The sequence below is a fragment of the Eulemur rufifrons genome, chromosome 8 (genome assembly GCF_041146395.1).
Source record: "Eulemur rufifrons isolate Redbay chromosome 8, OSU_ERuf_1, whole genome shotgun sequence".
Taxonomy (NCBI): domain Eukaryota; kingdom Metazoa; phylum Chordata; class Mammalia; order Primates; family Lemuridae; genus Eulemur; species Eulemur rufifrons.
The window spans coordinates 58,646,279-58,663,680 of record NC_090990.1 but is presented as its reverse complement, the minus strand read 5'-3'; the positions used below and the strand labels follow the sequence as shown (position 1 = coordinate 58,663,680).

At 33.8% G+C, this 17,402-nt stretch overlaps 1 protein-coding gene across 1 annotated transcript; it reads left to right on the top strand.

Moving 5' to 3' along the window:
* The first annotated feature begins 4,790 nt into the window (after positions 1-4,790).
* Positions 4,791-16,729, top strand: ASB17 (ankyrin repeat and SOCS box containing 17). Its single transcript, XM_069478097.1, has 3 exons — positions 4,791-5,191; positions 14,104-14,383; positions 16,523-16,729. Exons 1-3 carry the CDS (start codon positions 4,791-4,793, stop codon positions 16,727-16,729), a joined length of 888 nt encoding a protein of 295 aa, XP_069334198.1.
* The last annotated feature ends 673 nt before the right edge of the window (positions 16,730-17,402 follow it).

Below are 17,402 nucleotides of genomic sequence, written 5' to 3'. Positions count from 1 at the left end.
ACCTTGAGGACATCATGCTAAATGAAATCAGCCAGTCAGAGAAGAAACACTACATGATTCCACTTATGTGAGGTGGCTAATGTAGTCAAACCCATACAAGCACAAAGAAGAAAGCAGAGGCTATGGGGAAGGAGAAATGGCAAGTTGTTCAATAGGCATAGCGTTTTAGTCATGCAAGATAAAAAAGTTCTGTATAATGATGTGTGTATATTTAACAATACTGTACTGTACACTTAAAAGTTTAAGAGGGCAGATTTTATGTTACCTTTTTTAACTACAATTTTTTAAAAAGGGGGTAAAAAATGACACAGAAATGGCAGAGGAGACATTCTATTGGGGAAGGGGGAAGTTAAGAACCTCACTTATATTCTTATCTGTATAAAAGACCATGCGATTTCCACATAGCAAAGTGAATTCTGGATTTTAATGTGTCTCTGATGATACTTTTTATTAATACCTTAGGTATGCTCATCTCAAAAAATGTTGTATAGCTCAATAGAAGAGTGATGATAAGAAAAGAATCTGTTAGCCCTTAGGTCCCCATAATCCCAAAACATCAATCATGGTGAAACTTTTAAGTATCAATTAAAGAGATTAGATCTTAGATTTTGGTATTTAAAGGGCTAAAATATTCATATATTTATGTTCTTCTGTAAGAAACCATAAGTATTTCCAGTATGCTCAATATAAACCATCTGTGTGTTTATTTTAAAAATTTAACTGTAATACTAGATATTTTGTGGTCTCTGCATCTCCTAGTCACAACTGACTAGCCTGAGGGGTAGACATAGTCCCCAGGAAAACTCACACATACGTTGGCCAAGTCTGTGACTCAAAATAACCTAGTTCAAAAATTTGAGTTGACATTCAGTTAAAAAATTGTGTTACAAATTTGAATAGATGCTGTGAGGTAGAGACAAGTCTAACCAACTGTAGTTCTGTGCAAGCCAAAGTTCTGAGGGAGCCAAAATTATGAGCCTAAGTGTTTCCTGAGGACTTTCTCAGTTCATGAATAGAACAGTAAAAATTCAGTTTGGAAAAATTCAGTTAGCTACATATCTTAAGATACTCTCTAAAACTGACACAGCTATTAAAATACACTTAAGGCATCATATATTAATATACATGTACTTTCCACTCTGCCTTTGGAAATACACACTGATCCTACCCATACTTAAAAAATCAGAAAATCTCTCTTCTGTAAGTTATGTTTTTCTTTTTTATCTTCTTTTAAATACATAAATCAACATTAGAGATGAATAGTATTGAGAATGGCAAAGCCTGGGAAAAGGGCTAATACTGGTTAAGTATCTCTCATCCAAAATGCTTGGAACCAGAAGTTTTTTGAATTTTGGATATCTTTTTATTTTGGAATACTTGCATACATATACATAATGATATTTCTTGGGGATGGGATCCAAGTCTAAACACAAAATTCACTTATGTTTCATTTATACCTTATACACATAGCCTAATTTTACACAATATTTTTAATAGTTTTGTGCATGAAACATGTGTGTACATTGAACCAACAGAAAGCAAAGGCATCAGGTGTGGAATATTCCGCTTGTGGCATCATGTTAGTGCTCAAAAAGTTTCAGATTTCGGAGCATTTCAGATTTTGGATTTTTAGATTAGGGATGATCAACCTGCATAAACTTTATAGATTAGATAGAATTTTTTCAAACTTAATAATTTTGTAAAGCTATAATTATTATTTTGTAAAACTATAATAATTATGTAAAACTATACTACTGAACCCAAAAGCTCATTTCTTATCTATTGACATTTGTTTTGTAGTTTGCTGAGGTTATTCAAACATGTCACTCACCTATGACTTACCTATAAAACTCATCTCTGGAGAAAATGTTTAGCCCACTGAGCTTGTCCTTGATGTCTCTCCTTAGGTAGGTGACTCCCTCTCAGTTGTCCAGTGCTGTTGTGCTACATACACCCTTTATTCTTCCCTAATTCTTAAACCATGGCTGTCAGATTTTCCTGATATGCGTCCCCCTTAACAAAAAGTAGCTGGGCCCAGCCAGGTTACAGGCTTAGGCATCTGATAAAAATAATTACTTCAAGGATTAATTAGTAATAATTGCTACAAGTATAAGTCTGTCAGATAATACCTAGGTCTGAAATTACCTTACCTAAAGGAACAACTGAGTAGCAATTTTAGGCAGCATTTGGGACCTATATAACTTTTGGCCTACTCACAAAACGTAAAGGCCAACATGCAATCCACGCCTAAATTATTCAATCTTAAGTGCTGAAAAGAACAAGTAAGATATTTAGTTGAAACTCACTATTTCTCAATCATTAGTATATAATATATGAAACACGTATACAACATTTTTTAAGGCAGGACATTTATTAAAGCTATGGAATATATTTGCAGTGCCATTAGACTTCTAATAATTTTACTGAGGGCTTTCCATGAATATGAAATGTATAAGCTATACTGTGGCACAGATGTTACAGCTATACCAAGGTTTGAAGGCATCCGAGCACAAAGGCAGAGAACATAAACTGTGGACTCAGCCTTGGTTCCAATCACTGCTACTCACTAGCTGTATGACCTCTGGCAAGTGGCTTAACCAATTTAAACTTCAGGTTTCTCAACCATAAAATGGGGATAATAATAGAGAATTATGAGAATTAAAGGAGAAAAGCTTGAACTCCATGTATGTTATCTAGTATGATTAATCAGTAGGTTGTCTAAATATGTTTTTTATGTTTACTATTAGTAGTGGTTATAATTTTTTTTAAAACAAATTAAAGTACTAAAGCAGTAACAATTTTTTGACTGACTATGTTCTGGTTATTATATTCAAAGTGAACATGACTTGTTTTTTATGATTACAAAAATACATACTGACATTCAAATTATAAAGAAAAATATAAAAAAGGAAAAAAAATCATTCAAATTTTTACATCCAGAGATTTACATTGCTTAAACAATGTAAATATTAATTACTTTAATGTTTATTCTGAAACACTTTTTCCAAAGCAGGATTAACTTACCATTTGTTTATCTTCTGTTTTTTGACATATAATTGTAGCACTCTTGTTTCATGACTTATATTAATAAACTAGTCATAAAAATGGAAAGGTAGCTCTCTCTTTTTGGAGAAGCAGAGGAGAGTAGAGAGGAAGTCTCACTGTCTCCCTGGGCTAGAGTATAGTGGTATGATCATAGCTAGTCCAATCCTCCTTTTGGGTTTAAATTCGAGCTTTACCTCTTATTACACAGATGATGTTGAGCAAGCCACTTAAGCTCTGTATCTCAACTTCTTTATCTGTGAATTGAAGTTATTGTAAGAATTAAAGGAGTTAATACATAAAGTACTTAAAACTGCCTGATATATAAGTAGTACATAAGAATTAGCTATTATTACCTATGATCATACAAAAGTACCCATATATAAACAGCAGCTCATAAAACCAGTTATATATAATGTTATCCCACTTATATAAAAATAACAAAATATATAATATTTATCTATTTATATACATACATAAACATAAAAATACTTGAAAAACTATACATAAAACTACTAATATGATTATCTCTGGAAGAGATTTTCACTGGCTCTATAATGTTTCAATTTTTCTCAACTTTTAGGTATTGTATTAATAAATAAATAAAAACAGTTCAATTAAAAATATATTTTTTGAGATGGAGAAAATTTAAAAAGAAAAAATAGAGGAAAACAACAAAACTCTTGGTTTTCAGAAAGATGACAATATGAAGTTAATTTAATTAGGTCATGATGCTAGGGAAGGAGAGTTTAGAGTTTACAAAATTAAACGCAATATTAGTCGATGTATATTATATATAGTAAATCCAAAGTTATAGTTTCCTCCTACTAAAGAGATATCACTCATATGATTTAAAGAAAATATGCAAAAGGAAAAAGAAAATATTTAAGTATCTTTAAAAATGCTAATACATACACCCAAGATTGTTAAGTTTAAGACTGATCTCTGTGAATGATATAGAAAGGTGCCTCAAACATAAGATACTAAATAATTATAAAACAACTGTAATATATTTACCCTTTATTTTACTGAAGCAAGGATGCTATATCAAGTTTGAAGTGCCTTTAATGCCCAAATTGTATATATTCTGCCTGGTTTATGGAGGAATAATCTATATAAAATTTAAAATTTTAAAACAAAGTTTCTAATTTTTTTTCAATATTGTATAAAATCATTTCTCCCTGGGAATGAATATTGTGCCTATTGGCAAGTTATATAAAATAGGGGAAATAATCTGTGAGGATGAAGTGAGAACATACAGTATTCATGCAGAACATGAGAACAACAGTACTTGAACTTTTTTACTCTAGCTATCATCATATGTTTATAAGATAGCCTAAAAAGAACAATCAGTTTATTAATATTATTTAGTCTAATGTACATATAGACTGCACTTTTAGCACTTGAGAAATATACAGACTAGCTTGAGCTGAACTCTTAGAAAGTTAAAAATATTGTATCTTAGCTCTCATGCACGCATGCCATTTCTGTCCAATATGTCTCTCTCTTAACTGTCACCAGTTACATATAATACTCAAATTTCTGACCTACGCTGATGACAGATCTCCATCTATTGTGATGTCACCCAGTACTTTATGATGATATTTCATATGATATTTTTTCTGACTACAGTTTAAAAGGCACTTCCTGTTTGTGGACTACAGCTCACCACATTATCAAAATATGTAACTGAAGGATTACAGTATGCCAACCTCTAATTTTATTTCTATATTGCTGCCTTAGTAGCAATGAATAAATCTTTTAAATTATGTCGTAAGACTTCTTGTCCAAGAAGCAATATATTCTGCAATCTCCTTGACAAAATTGTTAAAAGACCCTCCTTGCAGTTTTTGGGTCAGTGGGGATATCACTGTTATGAACCTAGGATTTACAGAACACTGGCAAAAATTCTGAGATACGTCGACTTGGATGGGTTTGACATACTACTCACAGATTTTATTACGTTTGTGGAAAAATCAGGATATCATTTCGAACTAAATTTTAACCTCGAATTTACTGAAATATGCGTAAATACAATTCTGTACTGGGTTTTTGCCAGAAAAGGTAATCCTGAGTTTGTGGAATTGCTTCTCAAGAAGACAAAAGACTATGTTCAAGACAGAAGTTGTAACCTGGCACTGATATGGAGGTAATAATCTCATATATTTTCATCATAAAAAGAGAAAATTTATCTTTAGAAGGTTAGAGTACTTTTTCTTCTAAAATTAATCTGTACAGTGACTATATAGGGATAAGGAATCCTGACTAAATTGCTCATTCATTTGTTCACTCCTTCATTATGTATTCAACTTTTACCTATGTATACTTTATTATGTACCAATAAATTATTAGACTTTCTCCATACAGCTTACATGTTAGTGCTAAGGGTAATGCAATGTTAGAAAATTTAGGTTTCTCTAAATAAAGACCTTGTTTTGTATAATACTGTGATCTTTTCTTTTTGAGAATCCTGAGACCGTACATTTATAGTATATACATATAAGTGGACTTTCACAGTACAATTGAGAATATATACATATCTTCACTTAGTAATACTTATTAAGCGTGACATTTCCCTATTTGTGTATTAAACATCAATAAATTTGACTCTAAATTCTCCAGAATTGAGCACAATGAAAGTCAAGTCTATTATAGACCCAAGTTTATAATCTGAACATGTTAATCTACCTAATGAGTACTACTGAGGATCTGATGAAGATAAATTCTCCCAAATGGCCTCTATGTAGAGTCTGTAATATAGATTGAAGGTTACCTATTTTGCACCAACTCCAATTTATTCTTTAGTTTTAGGTATTAGTCTGATTAGAATGGATGTGCATTTGTTCATTCATTCAACAAAATAGTTATGGATCACCTTACTATGTATGCAGCACTGTACTAGGCACAATCATAGGAGAACATATGCAATGAAAAACAAAATAGATGAGATCAGTTAAAGACTAAACTAATTTCAGTTCTGCCTAAAGCAGAACTGTTTTCTGGACTGCATTCCTTAGTAATTATTCAAGTACATGAACCTATAGCTGTGGTTTGGGAATATCAGTAAATGAAACCTTCCAAAAGCACATTTTTTTTTATTTTAGCATATTATGGGGGTACAATTGTTTAGGCTACATATGTTGCCTTTGCCCCACCCAAGTCAGCTTCAAGTGTGTCCATCCCCCAGACGGTGCATCCTGCACCACTTAGGTGCATGTACACCCATCCCTTCTGCCCCCTTCCCATCTGCCTGACACCCAGTGAATGTAACTATTATATGTGCACTTAAATGTTGATCAGTTAATACCAATTTGATGGTGAGTACATGTGGTGCTTGTTTTTCCATTCTGGTGATACTTCACTTAGTAGAATGGGCTCCAGTTCTATCCAGGATAATTCAAGAGGTGCTAGATCACCACTGTTTTTTGTGGCGGAGTAGTACTCCATTGTATATATATACCACATTTTATTAATCCACTCATGTATTCATGGGCACTTGGATTGTTTCCACATCTTTGCAATTGTGAATTGTGCTGCTATAAACATTCAAGTGCAGATGTTTATTTAATAGAATGTCTTTTGTTCCTTTGGGTAGATGTCCAGTAATGGGATTGCTGGATGAAGTGGTAGTTCTACTTGTAGCTCTTTGAGATATCTCCATATTACTTGCCACAGAGGTTATACTAGTTTGCAGTCCCTCCAGCAGTGTATGAGTACCTCTCTGCATCCACACCAACATTTGTTGTTTTGGAACTTTTTGATAAAGGCCATTCTCGCTGGAGATAAGTGATATCTCATTGTGATTTTGATTTGCATTTCCCTGATGATTAGAGATGTTGAGCATTTTTTCATATGTTTCTTGGCCATCAGTCTATCTTCTTTTGAAAAGTTTCTGTTCATGTCCTTTGCTCACTTTTTGAAAAGGTTGTTTGATTTTTTAATGCTGATTTTCCTGAGTTCCATATAAATTCTAGTTATCAGCCCTTTATCGGATTGTAGCATGCAAATATTTTCTCCCATTCTGTAGGTTGTCTGTTTGCTCTCATGATAGTTTCCTTGGCTGTGCAGAAGCTTTTTAATTTGATCAGGTCCCACTTATTTATTTTTGTTGTTGCTGTGATTGCCTTTGGAGTCTTCTTCATAAATTCTTTGCCTAGGCCAATGTCTATAAGAGTTTTTCCAACATTTTCTTCTAGAATTCTTATAGTTTCATGCCTTTGGTTTAAGTCTGTTATCACTTTTGAAAGTAACCATTATATTTGTAACTATAGCAGATGTCAGCAGCTTCTAAAGGTGAGTGTTGCTACCTGTGCTAAGCAATGCCTATATGCAGCCCTGGCAGGCCCCTGGGAAAGAAAAATAAAGTAAAACAGAGGAAGAGAGAATAAATAAAAAGAATTAAAAATGGAGAGTGAGATTAAAAAACTGGAAGGAAAATGAAAGAAAGAGAAACACACAGTGGGACATGATACAGTGCCATTAAGAACTGTCTTGAGACAGCTTTAAAATTAATAAATTTCGACTTAGATGCATCCACAAACTAAAACTCATTACATGCCAATTCTACTAACCACAACATCATTTTGATCTTTCAGAATCATAGAATTTTAGATTTGAACAAAGCCTAAGAATTCATTAGCAAATCTTTACCCCGGTAGAGCAACCTCTTGTAGAGCATCCCTGGCTGACGCTCATTGGTCTCTTCCTGAACAGCTCCAGTATTAGTGAGTTAACTATTTCCTGAAGGAAACCATGCTTTTGCCTGGGGGTTCTCCCTTTTCCTTGCTATATATGCTTTCCCTCAAATATTTTACTCAGTCCTATGACTTTAAATATTATGTACATGCCAATAACTCCCAAATTTTTATCTCCAGCCCTAACCTTTCCTCTGAACTCCAGAATCCTACTATATTTAGCCTTCTACTTGACATTGCCATGTGGTATCTCAAATTTAATAGAAACAAAACAATATTGATCTAATTCACCCTAGTTTGATAATTTCCCTCTTATAATAATGAAGTGTTTACATTGGTTCCTGGAGGAGAGGCGATTGAATTAATGAGGGAAAGAAACTTAAGTTTGTTTGTTTTTACAACAAACCTTCAACAAACGTCTAAATGCCATTGTGTGACAGGTTGTAAGTAGTTAAAGAGAGATGATGTCATTCAGTTAAAATAACAGTGATAATTTATTAAGCATTATTTAAGTGCTCAGACACTGTGTTGTTTAGTGGGGATAGAAAAACAAAGCAGACATAATTCCTGGTTTGGAAGAGCTTTCTTAGTAAGTGAGGCATCAATGTAAGAAACAGTTATAATTACACTATAAGTACAAAACTAGAAACATGTACAGGTAGGAGAGCCGAGAAGGAAATTGTTAACATTATTGGGGAGGAGTAGGTATCTGAAAAGGCTCTCTAGAAGAGGTGATGTCTTAAATTGATTTTTAAAAGATGAAAGAGAGTTTCCCCTTTTTTTCCCTTGAAGAAATGTATTTTAGGCAGAAAGAGGATGACTAAAACCAAGTAAGACACAATGGCATGTTGTATGCAGTGACGACTGGCGGTTTAGTAATAGCTGGAGAGTGAGATGGGAATCAGGTAGCAAGAGAGATGAAGCCTGGAAGGACTTTGTAGGCCAAACTGAGAAATAGGAAATTTACACCATGGGTGATGCCCGGCTGATGAAAGTCAAACTTGTAGAATAAAAAGATACATCAGCCCCCATTTGAAGACTGGATTGTGGGAAGGGAGGTTGAGGCTAGGGCCAGGGAAACAGTTGGTAGACTACTCAAACACTCCAGGTACCATGTTCTATGTACGAAGGGTTCAGGGAAGTGATCTGATTTAAAAAGGGGAGGTGGTTAGAGAAGTTCCTGGAAACTAAATTTGCATAGCAAATTAGTGTGCTTACTTAGCTTATATGAGTATTTATAATAGTTGTGAGGAGAAAACTAATTCTGCTCTGCCATCATGCTCTCCAACTTCCAGCCACCCTTTGATACAACTATCCAGGTAAATTATAAGGAGAACTTAAACTAAAACAAACAATAGCAGTGGGGAAAAGAAGAGATATTTTTAGGTAGAAGTGGAGAGTCAAAGAGAGAAACGAGTTCATCTTCAGATTTCTAAATTTTGAGACCAGTTGTATTAGTTTTCCTGCCACTGCTGCAACAAATTGTCACAAACTTAATGGCTTAAAACAACACAGGTCAGATGCAGGATCACTTGAGGCTAGGAGTTCGAGACCAGCTTGAACAATGTAGTGAGACCCCCATCTCTACAAAAGAATATACAAATTAGCCGGGTGTGATGTTGCATGTCTGTAGTCTCAGCTACTTGGGAATCTGAGGCACAAAGATCGTTTGAGCCCAGGAGTTTGAAGTTGCAGTGAACTATGATGACACCACTGTATTCTAGCACCCTGGCAACAGAATAAGACCCTATCTCAAAAAAGAAAAAAACCCCACAAATTTATTTTATAGTTCTGGAGGTCAGAAGTCCAAAATGAGTCTTACTGAGCTAAAATCAAGGTTTCATCAGGTCTTATAACTTATGAAACTTTAGGGGGAAATCTCCTTCCTTGCCTTTGCCAGCTTCTAGGGGCCATCTGCTCTGCTTGGTTCATGGACTCATCCTCCATCTTCAAAGCCAGCACTATAGTGTCATCATATCTCCTTCACTGACTCTGCTTCCATCATTCTCTGATACTTCTTATAAACACTCTTGCAATCACATTGGGCCTACCTGGATATTCTCCCATCTCAAGATCCTTATCTTAATCATATCTGCAAAGACTCCTTCCCCATACTAAGGGGGCATTATTTAGCTTACCCCAATGGTCATGTCACAAAACCAAGATAAGATATTACAAGAAACCTGAAAAGTCAGTTTTGGACATATGAGTTTGCACTGCCTAAGGGATATCCAGGTAGAGATGTGTAGTAGATGGCTGGATATAAAGTTCCATCCTTGATACCTCTCTTTCTCTTATATCTCACCCCTAATCTACTAGGATATTTGTTGGCTCTACCTGCAAATAATATACAGAATCTGGCCACCTCTACTGCTATCACACCGTCCCAAGCTAAATGGTTTCTCTCTTTCTATTCTGTAACAAATTCTCAACAAAGGGCAAATCATGTTACTCTTCTACTCAAAACCTCCAATGCCTCGTTCATTCCATTTACAGTGATCCATAGGCTCTACATGATGTGGCATCCATTACTTCTGTCCTATTTCAGCCACACTGGCTCCCTTATTCTTCCTTCATCACTGCAGGCATACTCTCCTGCCTCAGGGCCATTAAATATCCAAATGGCTACTTTCCCATCTTCTCCTTCTAGTCTTTTCAAATTTCACCTTTCAGTAATGCCCTTTCCTATTGTTCTATTTAAAATTGGAAAATACCCTCATTGCAACCATCCACAGCACATCCATACTTTTTATCCTGCTGTACATTTTCTTTCTTTCATAGTACTTACTACCTGCTAAGATATTATAAAATTTGCTTATTTGCTCTATTCATCCTATTGTTGGTCATCTCTCACTATAATATAAGCAAGACAGAAAAGATCTTTATCCTATTCATTTATATATCCCAAGTACCTAAATAGTTCCTGGCATATAGCATATATTCAATATTTTTTGAAATAAATGAATGGATTATAGTTGAAGTTATGGTCATGGATGAAATCGACTGAGAATAATTAGTCAAATGAAAATTGGTCAAAAGGACATGCATATTTACTTGGATGTTAAGGGCAGAGAAAAGGAGCCAGTGAGAGAGGGTTAAGGAGAAATAGCCAAAGAGATAGACGGGTAACTTGGAGAGACTGCTCTGACTAAGTAAAAGGAAAACATGATCTCAAGAAAGTTGACTGTGTTAAACATCCCAGAGATAAAATTATTTTAAAAAATTGATTAAATTTTTCTGCTAGAAACCAAGAGGGAAGAAGTAGGAAAAATTTAGAAATAATTGTAGCTACGAAACTGAATCATTCTCTGCATGTCTATGTGGAAATATTATGCTCCATTTCATAAGCGTATATGACAGGTTTTCAGATACAGAGGGTTCAGTTCATTAACCTCACATTTAAAAACTAATTCTTGCTTTGCTTGCTGCACTCCATCCATATAAGTACTGTTATAATTAACTGTCAGTACAGATTAAGCAAATTTTGGTTTACAGTAACATACTCTTTAAACATGAGGATTAATCATATGTCATTTGGGTACAGATTAGACTTTTAAATATCATTTTAAACCTATTTGAGTTTTAGTCATGTTTTCAGCATTTTTCAGTATTTATTCAATATCTTCTAAAGGTAATGTCAATCTTAGCATCTTAGAATCAACTAATATCTCTAAATCTTAATAATGACCACTTACAGTATATTTTATACCCTAAGTTGCCTGAATTCCCATATTTATAAGGCTCTTAAGTCAAATATCTTCTTAAGAACTAGAAAGATGAATAAATTAAACTCCCTTTGAAAAGTTTAAATGATTGCATATCAACAAAAATCTTGTTAGGCCTGAAAGCCACAGAACAAATTCAAGAAACACACACATACATACATACATACATACTCACACAGGATGATAGTAAAAAATTTTCAATTAACAAATATCTGAGTGCCTACTAATGGGCCCAGCATTGTTCTAGGCACTTGGAGATACAGTAGTGAACTAAGAGTAAAATTACTGTCCTTTAGGGGCTTACATTTTTGTAGATCATCTTGCTCAACCATTTATTTTGAAGAAGAGAAAATGAAAGTTTAGAGATGTTAAATAAGTTTTCCAAAATAAGAGCTTAATGAAGATGTATGTACAAAGTGTCATGAGGAGTAAGAGAAAGATCAGGGTAATCAAAGACTTCACAAAAGAGTTTATTGGACAGGGTCTTATAAGGTGAGCTGGACTTGTCCTAGAATCAAAATAAAGAACACATACAAAGCAAAGAACCGTGAAATAGCTGGATACAGTGGTGGTTGGGAAACTGCATATCAATGACAGATAATTTAGAAGGAATAGTTTAGGAGTTCTATATGTGTTGGAATTATTTGTAAAAAACATGAGATGTTCAGGACATTACTGGTCTGGAGATGATTCATTCTCTCTTCTCTCTCTCTCTCTCTCTTTCTCTCTATGTGTGTGTGTGTGTATGTGTGTACACAGACACCAGTGGCAGAGTAATGGAAAAATCCACACTTTGATTTCTAGAATGCTACTTTACACTACACCACACTATTTTTTGTAATTACAAAATCCTGGATTTCAGAGCTTGATGAAGCTTCAGAGATAAACTAGTTGGTCTCAGTGATTTTCTAACTATACTTTTAGGAGCCCCTGACAAGGGACCCAGCACGGGGAGGGCTATAGGACCCTCAAATCCACTTCAACCAGAGAAGCTCTCTTTTCTTAGTTTTCTAGGATTCTTCACATAATAACAGTTTGATAGCAGCTCATCTAACACAAAACATTTATTTTATATAGGTAGTTCAGGTATAGCAATCCTCCAATGTTGGTTTATACTTGTGCCTAAAACATTCTTTCCAGTCTTTTTATTAGAAAACATCTATTAATCCTTCAAGTCTTAGTTCCTGGGTAACCTACAGGAAATGACTGTAGCAGGTAAAGTTAAGTACCCCTTCTCAGTGCTTCTACAGTACCCTGAGCATGCTTACATCATTGCCATTATCACTTTGTATTGTATTTACTGAATGTCTTTTCTCTTTTACTTACTAGACTATAAAAATCAAGGACTGCTTCTGTCATCTCTGTATATCTACTCCTCAGTACATTCTGGACAGTGTTAAATAAATTAGTGAAGGAATGAGCAAATGAGTACATAAATGCTTGAGGAAACTGAGTCTCAAAGAGGCTATCTTACCCCAGATTGCACAGCCAGTTAGGAGAACCAAAACATAGAACCTAGAATGTTTAAGTCTCCACTACTAATATCATTATACCATGCTAGCTACCATCTTAATTACTATATCTGTAATCTAAAGTTCCCCTTTTTGAATAAGACTTGCTCTGCATATTTGTTTATATCCAATATTTATACTTCGTATGCTGTTCTGCAGAATATATTAGTATTTTAGGCCAGTCAAGAGAATTCCAGAGACAAGAATCAATAAAATTTCCCTTTCCTTAGTTCTAAAAACCATGTTACTTGGCAAAATTAAGGTTTGCTAATATAAAATCCCCTGTTGTCAAGGACACCACAACCATGTTTACTCTACATTTACATTGACCGACAAACTCAGTAGCAAGCTAAAAGTCTATTAAATGAAACAACTATAAGCACTATATAACGTTAGAAAAAATAAAATTTCATTTCTGTTATAAGAGAGGAGAAATTTAAGTCTAGCCTTTATGTGGCACTCCAGGAAAAATAAGATTTCAGAAGAGACAAACTTCACTTAAGAAAAAAATAAAATTCTACCCTTGAGGGACCTGATATGGCTCTCACTATTATTTACATTTCCTAAGCCCAGGAATACCAATTCTAATTTTATTAAAGTGAAAAAAATAGAATTAAGGTAATTGCATTTATTCCTTTTTCATCTAATCTGTAAACTCAATTCAAGCTCATGTCTGACATATCATCAAGAAAAACAAAAACAAAAAGATATCAAAATGGTCACATAGTTCTATTCTGCTAATAAAGTTAAATCAAAAGGTCTGTCCTTCTTTTTTATTTTAGATAATCCAGAGCTATATCAGTTTTATAATACTGCCCAAATCGGTATGGATTTCTCAAATGGAATTGGTATTACTAAAAGTTAACACTTTCCACACATTTTAAATCTTTTTATTTTTACAAGTGTAAGGGTGGGGTTAAATGTTTAGTAGGAGTATTCTTTGAACCTTCAGTTTGGTCTACAGTCACAGGCTGGAAAACTCCGTTTAAGACATATGTAAAGGTAAAGTTATATTTAAGAGATTTAATATTTAAGATAATACTATTATTTTACCATTACTGTTAAGACAGAGTGTTTATTGCATTTCTTAATTCTATATTTAAGTAAGTTTTTGTTTTGTTTCATTCACAGAACTTTCACACCAGTATACTGTCCAAGCCCACTAAGTGGCATCACACCTCTACTTTACGTAGCTCAGACAAGACAGTCTAACATTTTAAAAATACTCCTGCAATATGGAATCTTAGAAAGAGAAAAAAGTCCTATCAACATTGTCTTAACAATATTGCTCTACCCTTCAAGAGTAAGAATAATGGTTGATCATGAATTGGTTGACATCCAGGAAGATGCCAAAATATGTTTAGTGCTGTGTTCCAGAGTGCTTTCTGCCATTTCGATCAGGGAAATAGAGGTAAGCAAAACATTGTTTTTTAGGTTTGGGCTCAAATATTGACAAATCTTAAGATAAAATTGTCAAGGAAAAAATAAAGTTAAATTTAAATCTATAGATTACAACCGGTGACCAATTAATCATTGAGTAATATATGCTTACTAAACATAACAGGCAAAATCTAAATTATCTCAAACATTAGCCCTTTACTTCATAATTTTGTTTTTATAAATATGAAAGAATCTTAAAATCTTAAGTTATATTCATTAAGTTTATTTTAGTGTTAAGTAGATATATATTATTACATCCTAATTACATAATGAACTGTGTTTATTAAGATTTCTATGTCTCTTAAAAACAAAATCAGTTAAAAATTTAACAGACCTCCTTTCCAATACAATATTTCAAAACAAGGGTTAAATTTCTCCCCACAAATATAATCAATACCAAGAAACAGATTTTTCCATTCAAAATCCCATAGCAATTTTAAGCATTATAAAAATATAAATAAAGGCTAAAATGTTTGTTCAATTGAAAATACCTATTCCTTAGAAAAGTGGAAACCATCTCCTTGATAAGGTTTTTGGAATAAATCAAGTTTAGAGAAAAAAATGACCATATATGGGGTATGTTTGCCCTTTCAAAATGAATTGCAAGTTTCAACACCAAATTTTATCATGCCCATTAGTATCAGGAAATAAGTCTGTTTAATGGAGAGGAAGCTACCCCCTATAAATTTAAACAAGTCAAATTACCAAGGAATCCAGCAGTTCCCCTAATCTTTAAAGGTATAACTTTAGAAATAAACTCATAAGAGATATAACTGTGCTTTTTTTTTTGTTGTTTTTTTTTTTCTTTAATGCCTCAGCGATGAATATCAATGCCTGGGCCAACTGTAAGGAAAGTAAATTGGTCAAATTATTTTGGTAGCCCATTTTTAAAACCAAAAATAATTAAAACTGTTTGCATTTTCAGAAATTTGCTTGTCCTTGCCCCGTGTTAGTCCTGCACAATTATTACAGAACATATCAATTCTCAACCAGTTTCATGATTGCTATTCCTAAGGTACAACCCCAGTAGAAGAGTACTAGGATAGAGTAAGTTGACCAAAATCACCTGCCTGAGTGGCAAGGAATTTATAGCTGGGTTTTAAATCAATTGCAGTTTAATAAGCTAAAGTAGCATTGATCAAGAAGATAAAGAATAGCATTAAAACTGCTTAAAGAACACTTTAAATGCCCCTGCTTTGCATTTCCACACTTCCCAGTAGTCTTCTCTATCATGGCACATATATTTTATTGTAAATTTATGTTTAGATATTTCTACCTCCATACCATGACTCTTCTGAGTACAAAGAATGTGTCTATTTTGCATAGCCTAGCAATTATCCCCAAGCACCTAGCCTAGCACAATACTAAGCATATATTATTCTTTAAATAGTTGACGATTGACTAAATAATAAATAAATTATATATGTAATAATTAGATAAGCAAAAGTGTCATGTAGCCTGTGGAGTATGGGTTTTACTGGGGAAATATCTCTGTAATACACAATGTCTTTTCCTCCTCCGTCAACCTATTGACATTTGTCTGCTAAGATTAAATCTTTAAAGACATATCTTCCTAAACATTTAAAAGACATCTTTTCATTTGGACAGGCCTCCAGTCAGGTCTTTTTGTGTATAGTTTTACTCTACAATGGCTGGAATCACCTGGGGAACTTTCAGTATTTATGGTCTGTGCCCAATCCCAGAACAAATGAATCAAAATTCTGGAGTAGCGCCTGAGCATTGGTCTTTTTTATAATCTCTCAGATAATTCCAGTATATGGTCAAGTTGACAGTAACTACTCTAGATGGAGAAGCTCATAAAATATAAGTACAACCCATCTAAAATTAAAACTTGTCCAGACATTTAATTGTAGAAAAATTTTGCCTTGTGTCTTTAGATACATGATTTAAACTTTATCATTGTGGGAATAAAATACCTGCCTCAGGTGAAAATGCTTTGGAAAAAAAGTTATATAAAGTTATATAAAAAGAGTTATATAAATTTGAGATCTATTTTATTAATTTAAATAAAAAATAGAACTGTTAATACTTTGTATTTAATACAAATGACAAAACATTACAAAAGTTAAAATATTTCCCTTTTCTTCAGACACAGCTGAGTTTAGGAAGACGTCCAATTATTTCAAATTGGTTGGATTACATTCCTTCAACAAGATACCAAGATCCATGTGAACTAATACATCTTTGCAGAATAACCATCAGGACTCAACTATTAACCAACAATATGCTACCAAATGGAATATTTTCACTTTTAATTCCTGTTCGTCTACAGAACTACCTGAATTTAGAAAGCTGATTAATACATGTCTTTATCCTAAGTTCCTTAAGGATGCTTACCAATGTATGACTTAGAAGTTAATAAACTATTAACTTCATGTAAGTTTGTATTGCACTGAACATTCATTCAGAAAATATATTTTCATATGACATCTCAGATCACTTTTTAATCAATATATGACTCTGCCTTCTATACAGTGGAATAAATTATACACATTTGTTTTTAGATGAGGCCTCACCATGTTGCCCAGGGCTGGTCTCAAACTCCTGGGCTCAAGCAATCCTCTCGCCTCAGCCTCCCAAGTAGCTGGGTCTACAGGCACCCGCCACTGCACCCAGCACATATTACATGCATTTGGATACAAAGAGAAAAGAACTATTTTGATCCAACATTGCATCAAAATGAAAATGTTAGTTAAATCTGTATGTTCTTTGGTTACAAAGAAACTTAGCCTAAAAAAGTTGAATTTACTTGAAGACAATTTTTTAGCTCTTTTCTTTTTAATACCTAGGCTACCTGACTTTTCTCTCTGTATCTGTGTGGTCTAGCTTGCAACACAAAGATGAGAATTGGAAGACAGTTCTCCGTGGATCTTTCATGTTACTGCCTATCTTAGGAACAGAGGCACTAACTTCTATTCATTATAGACTAGCTTTTCAAGGATGTTTGTATAGTGAGCAGCCTTGGAAGA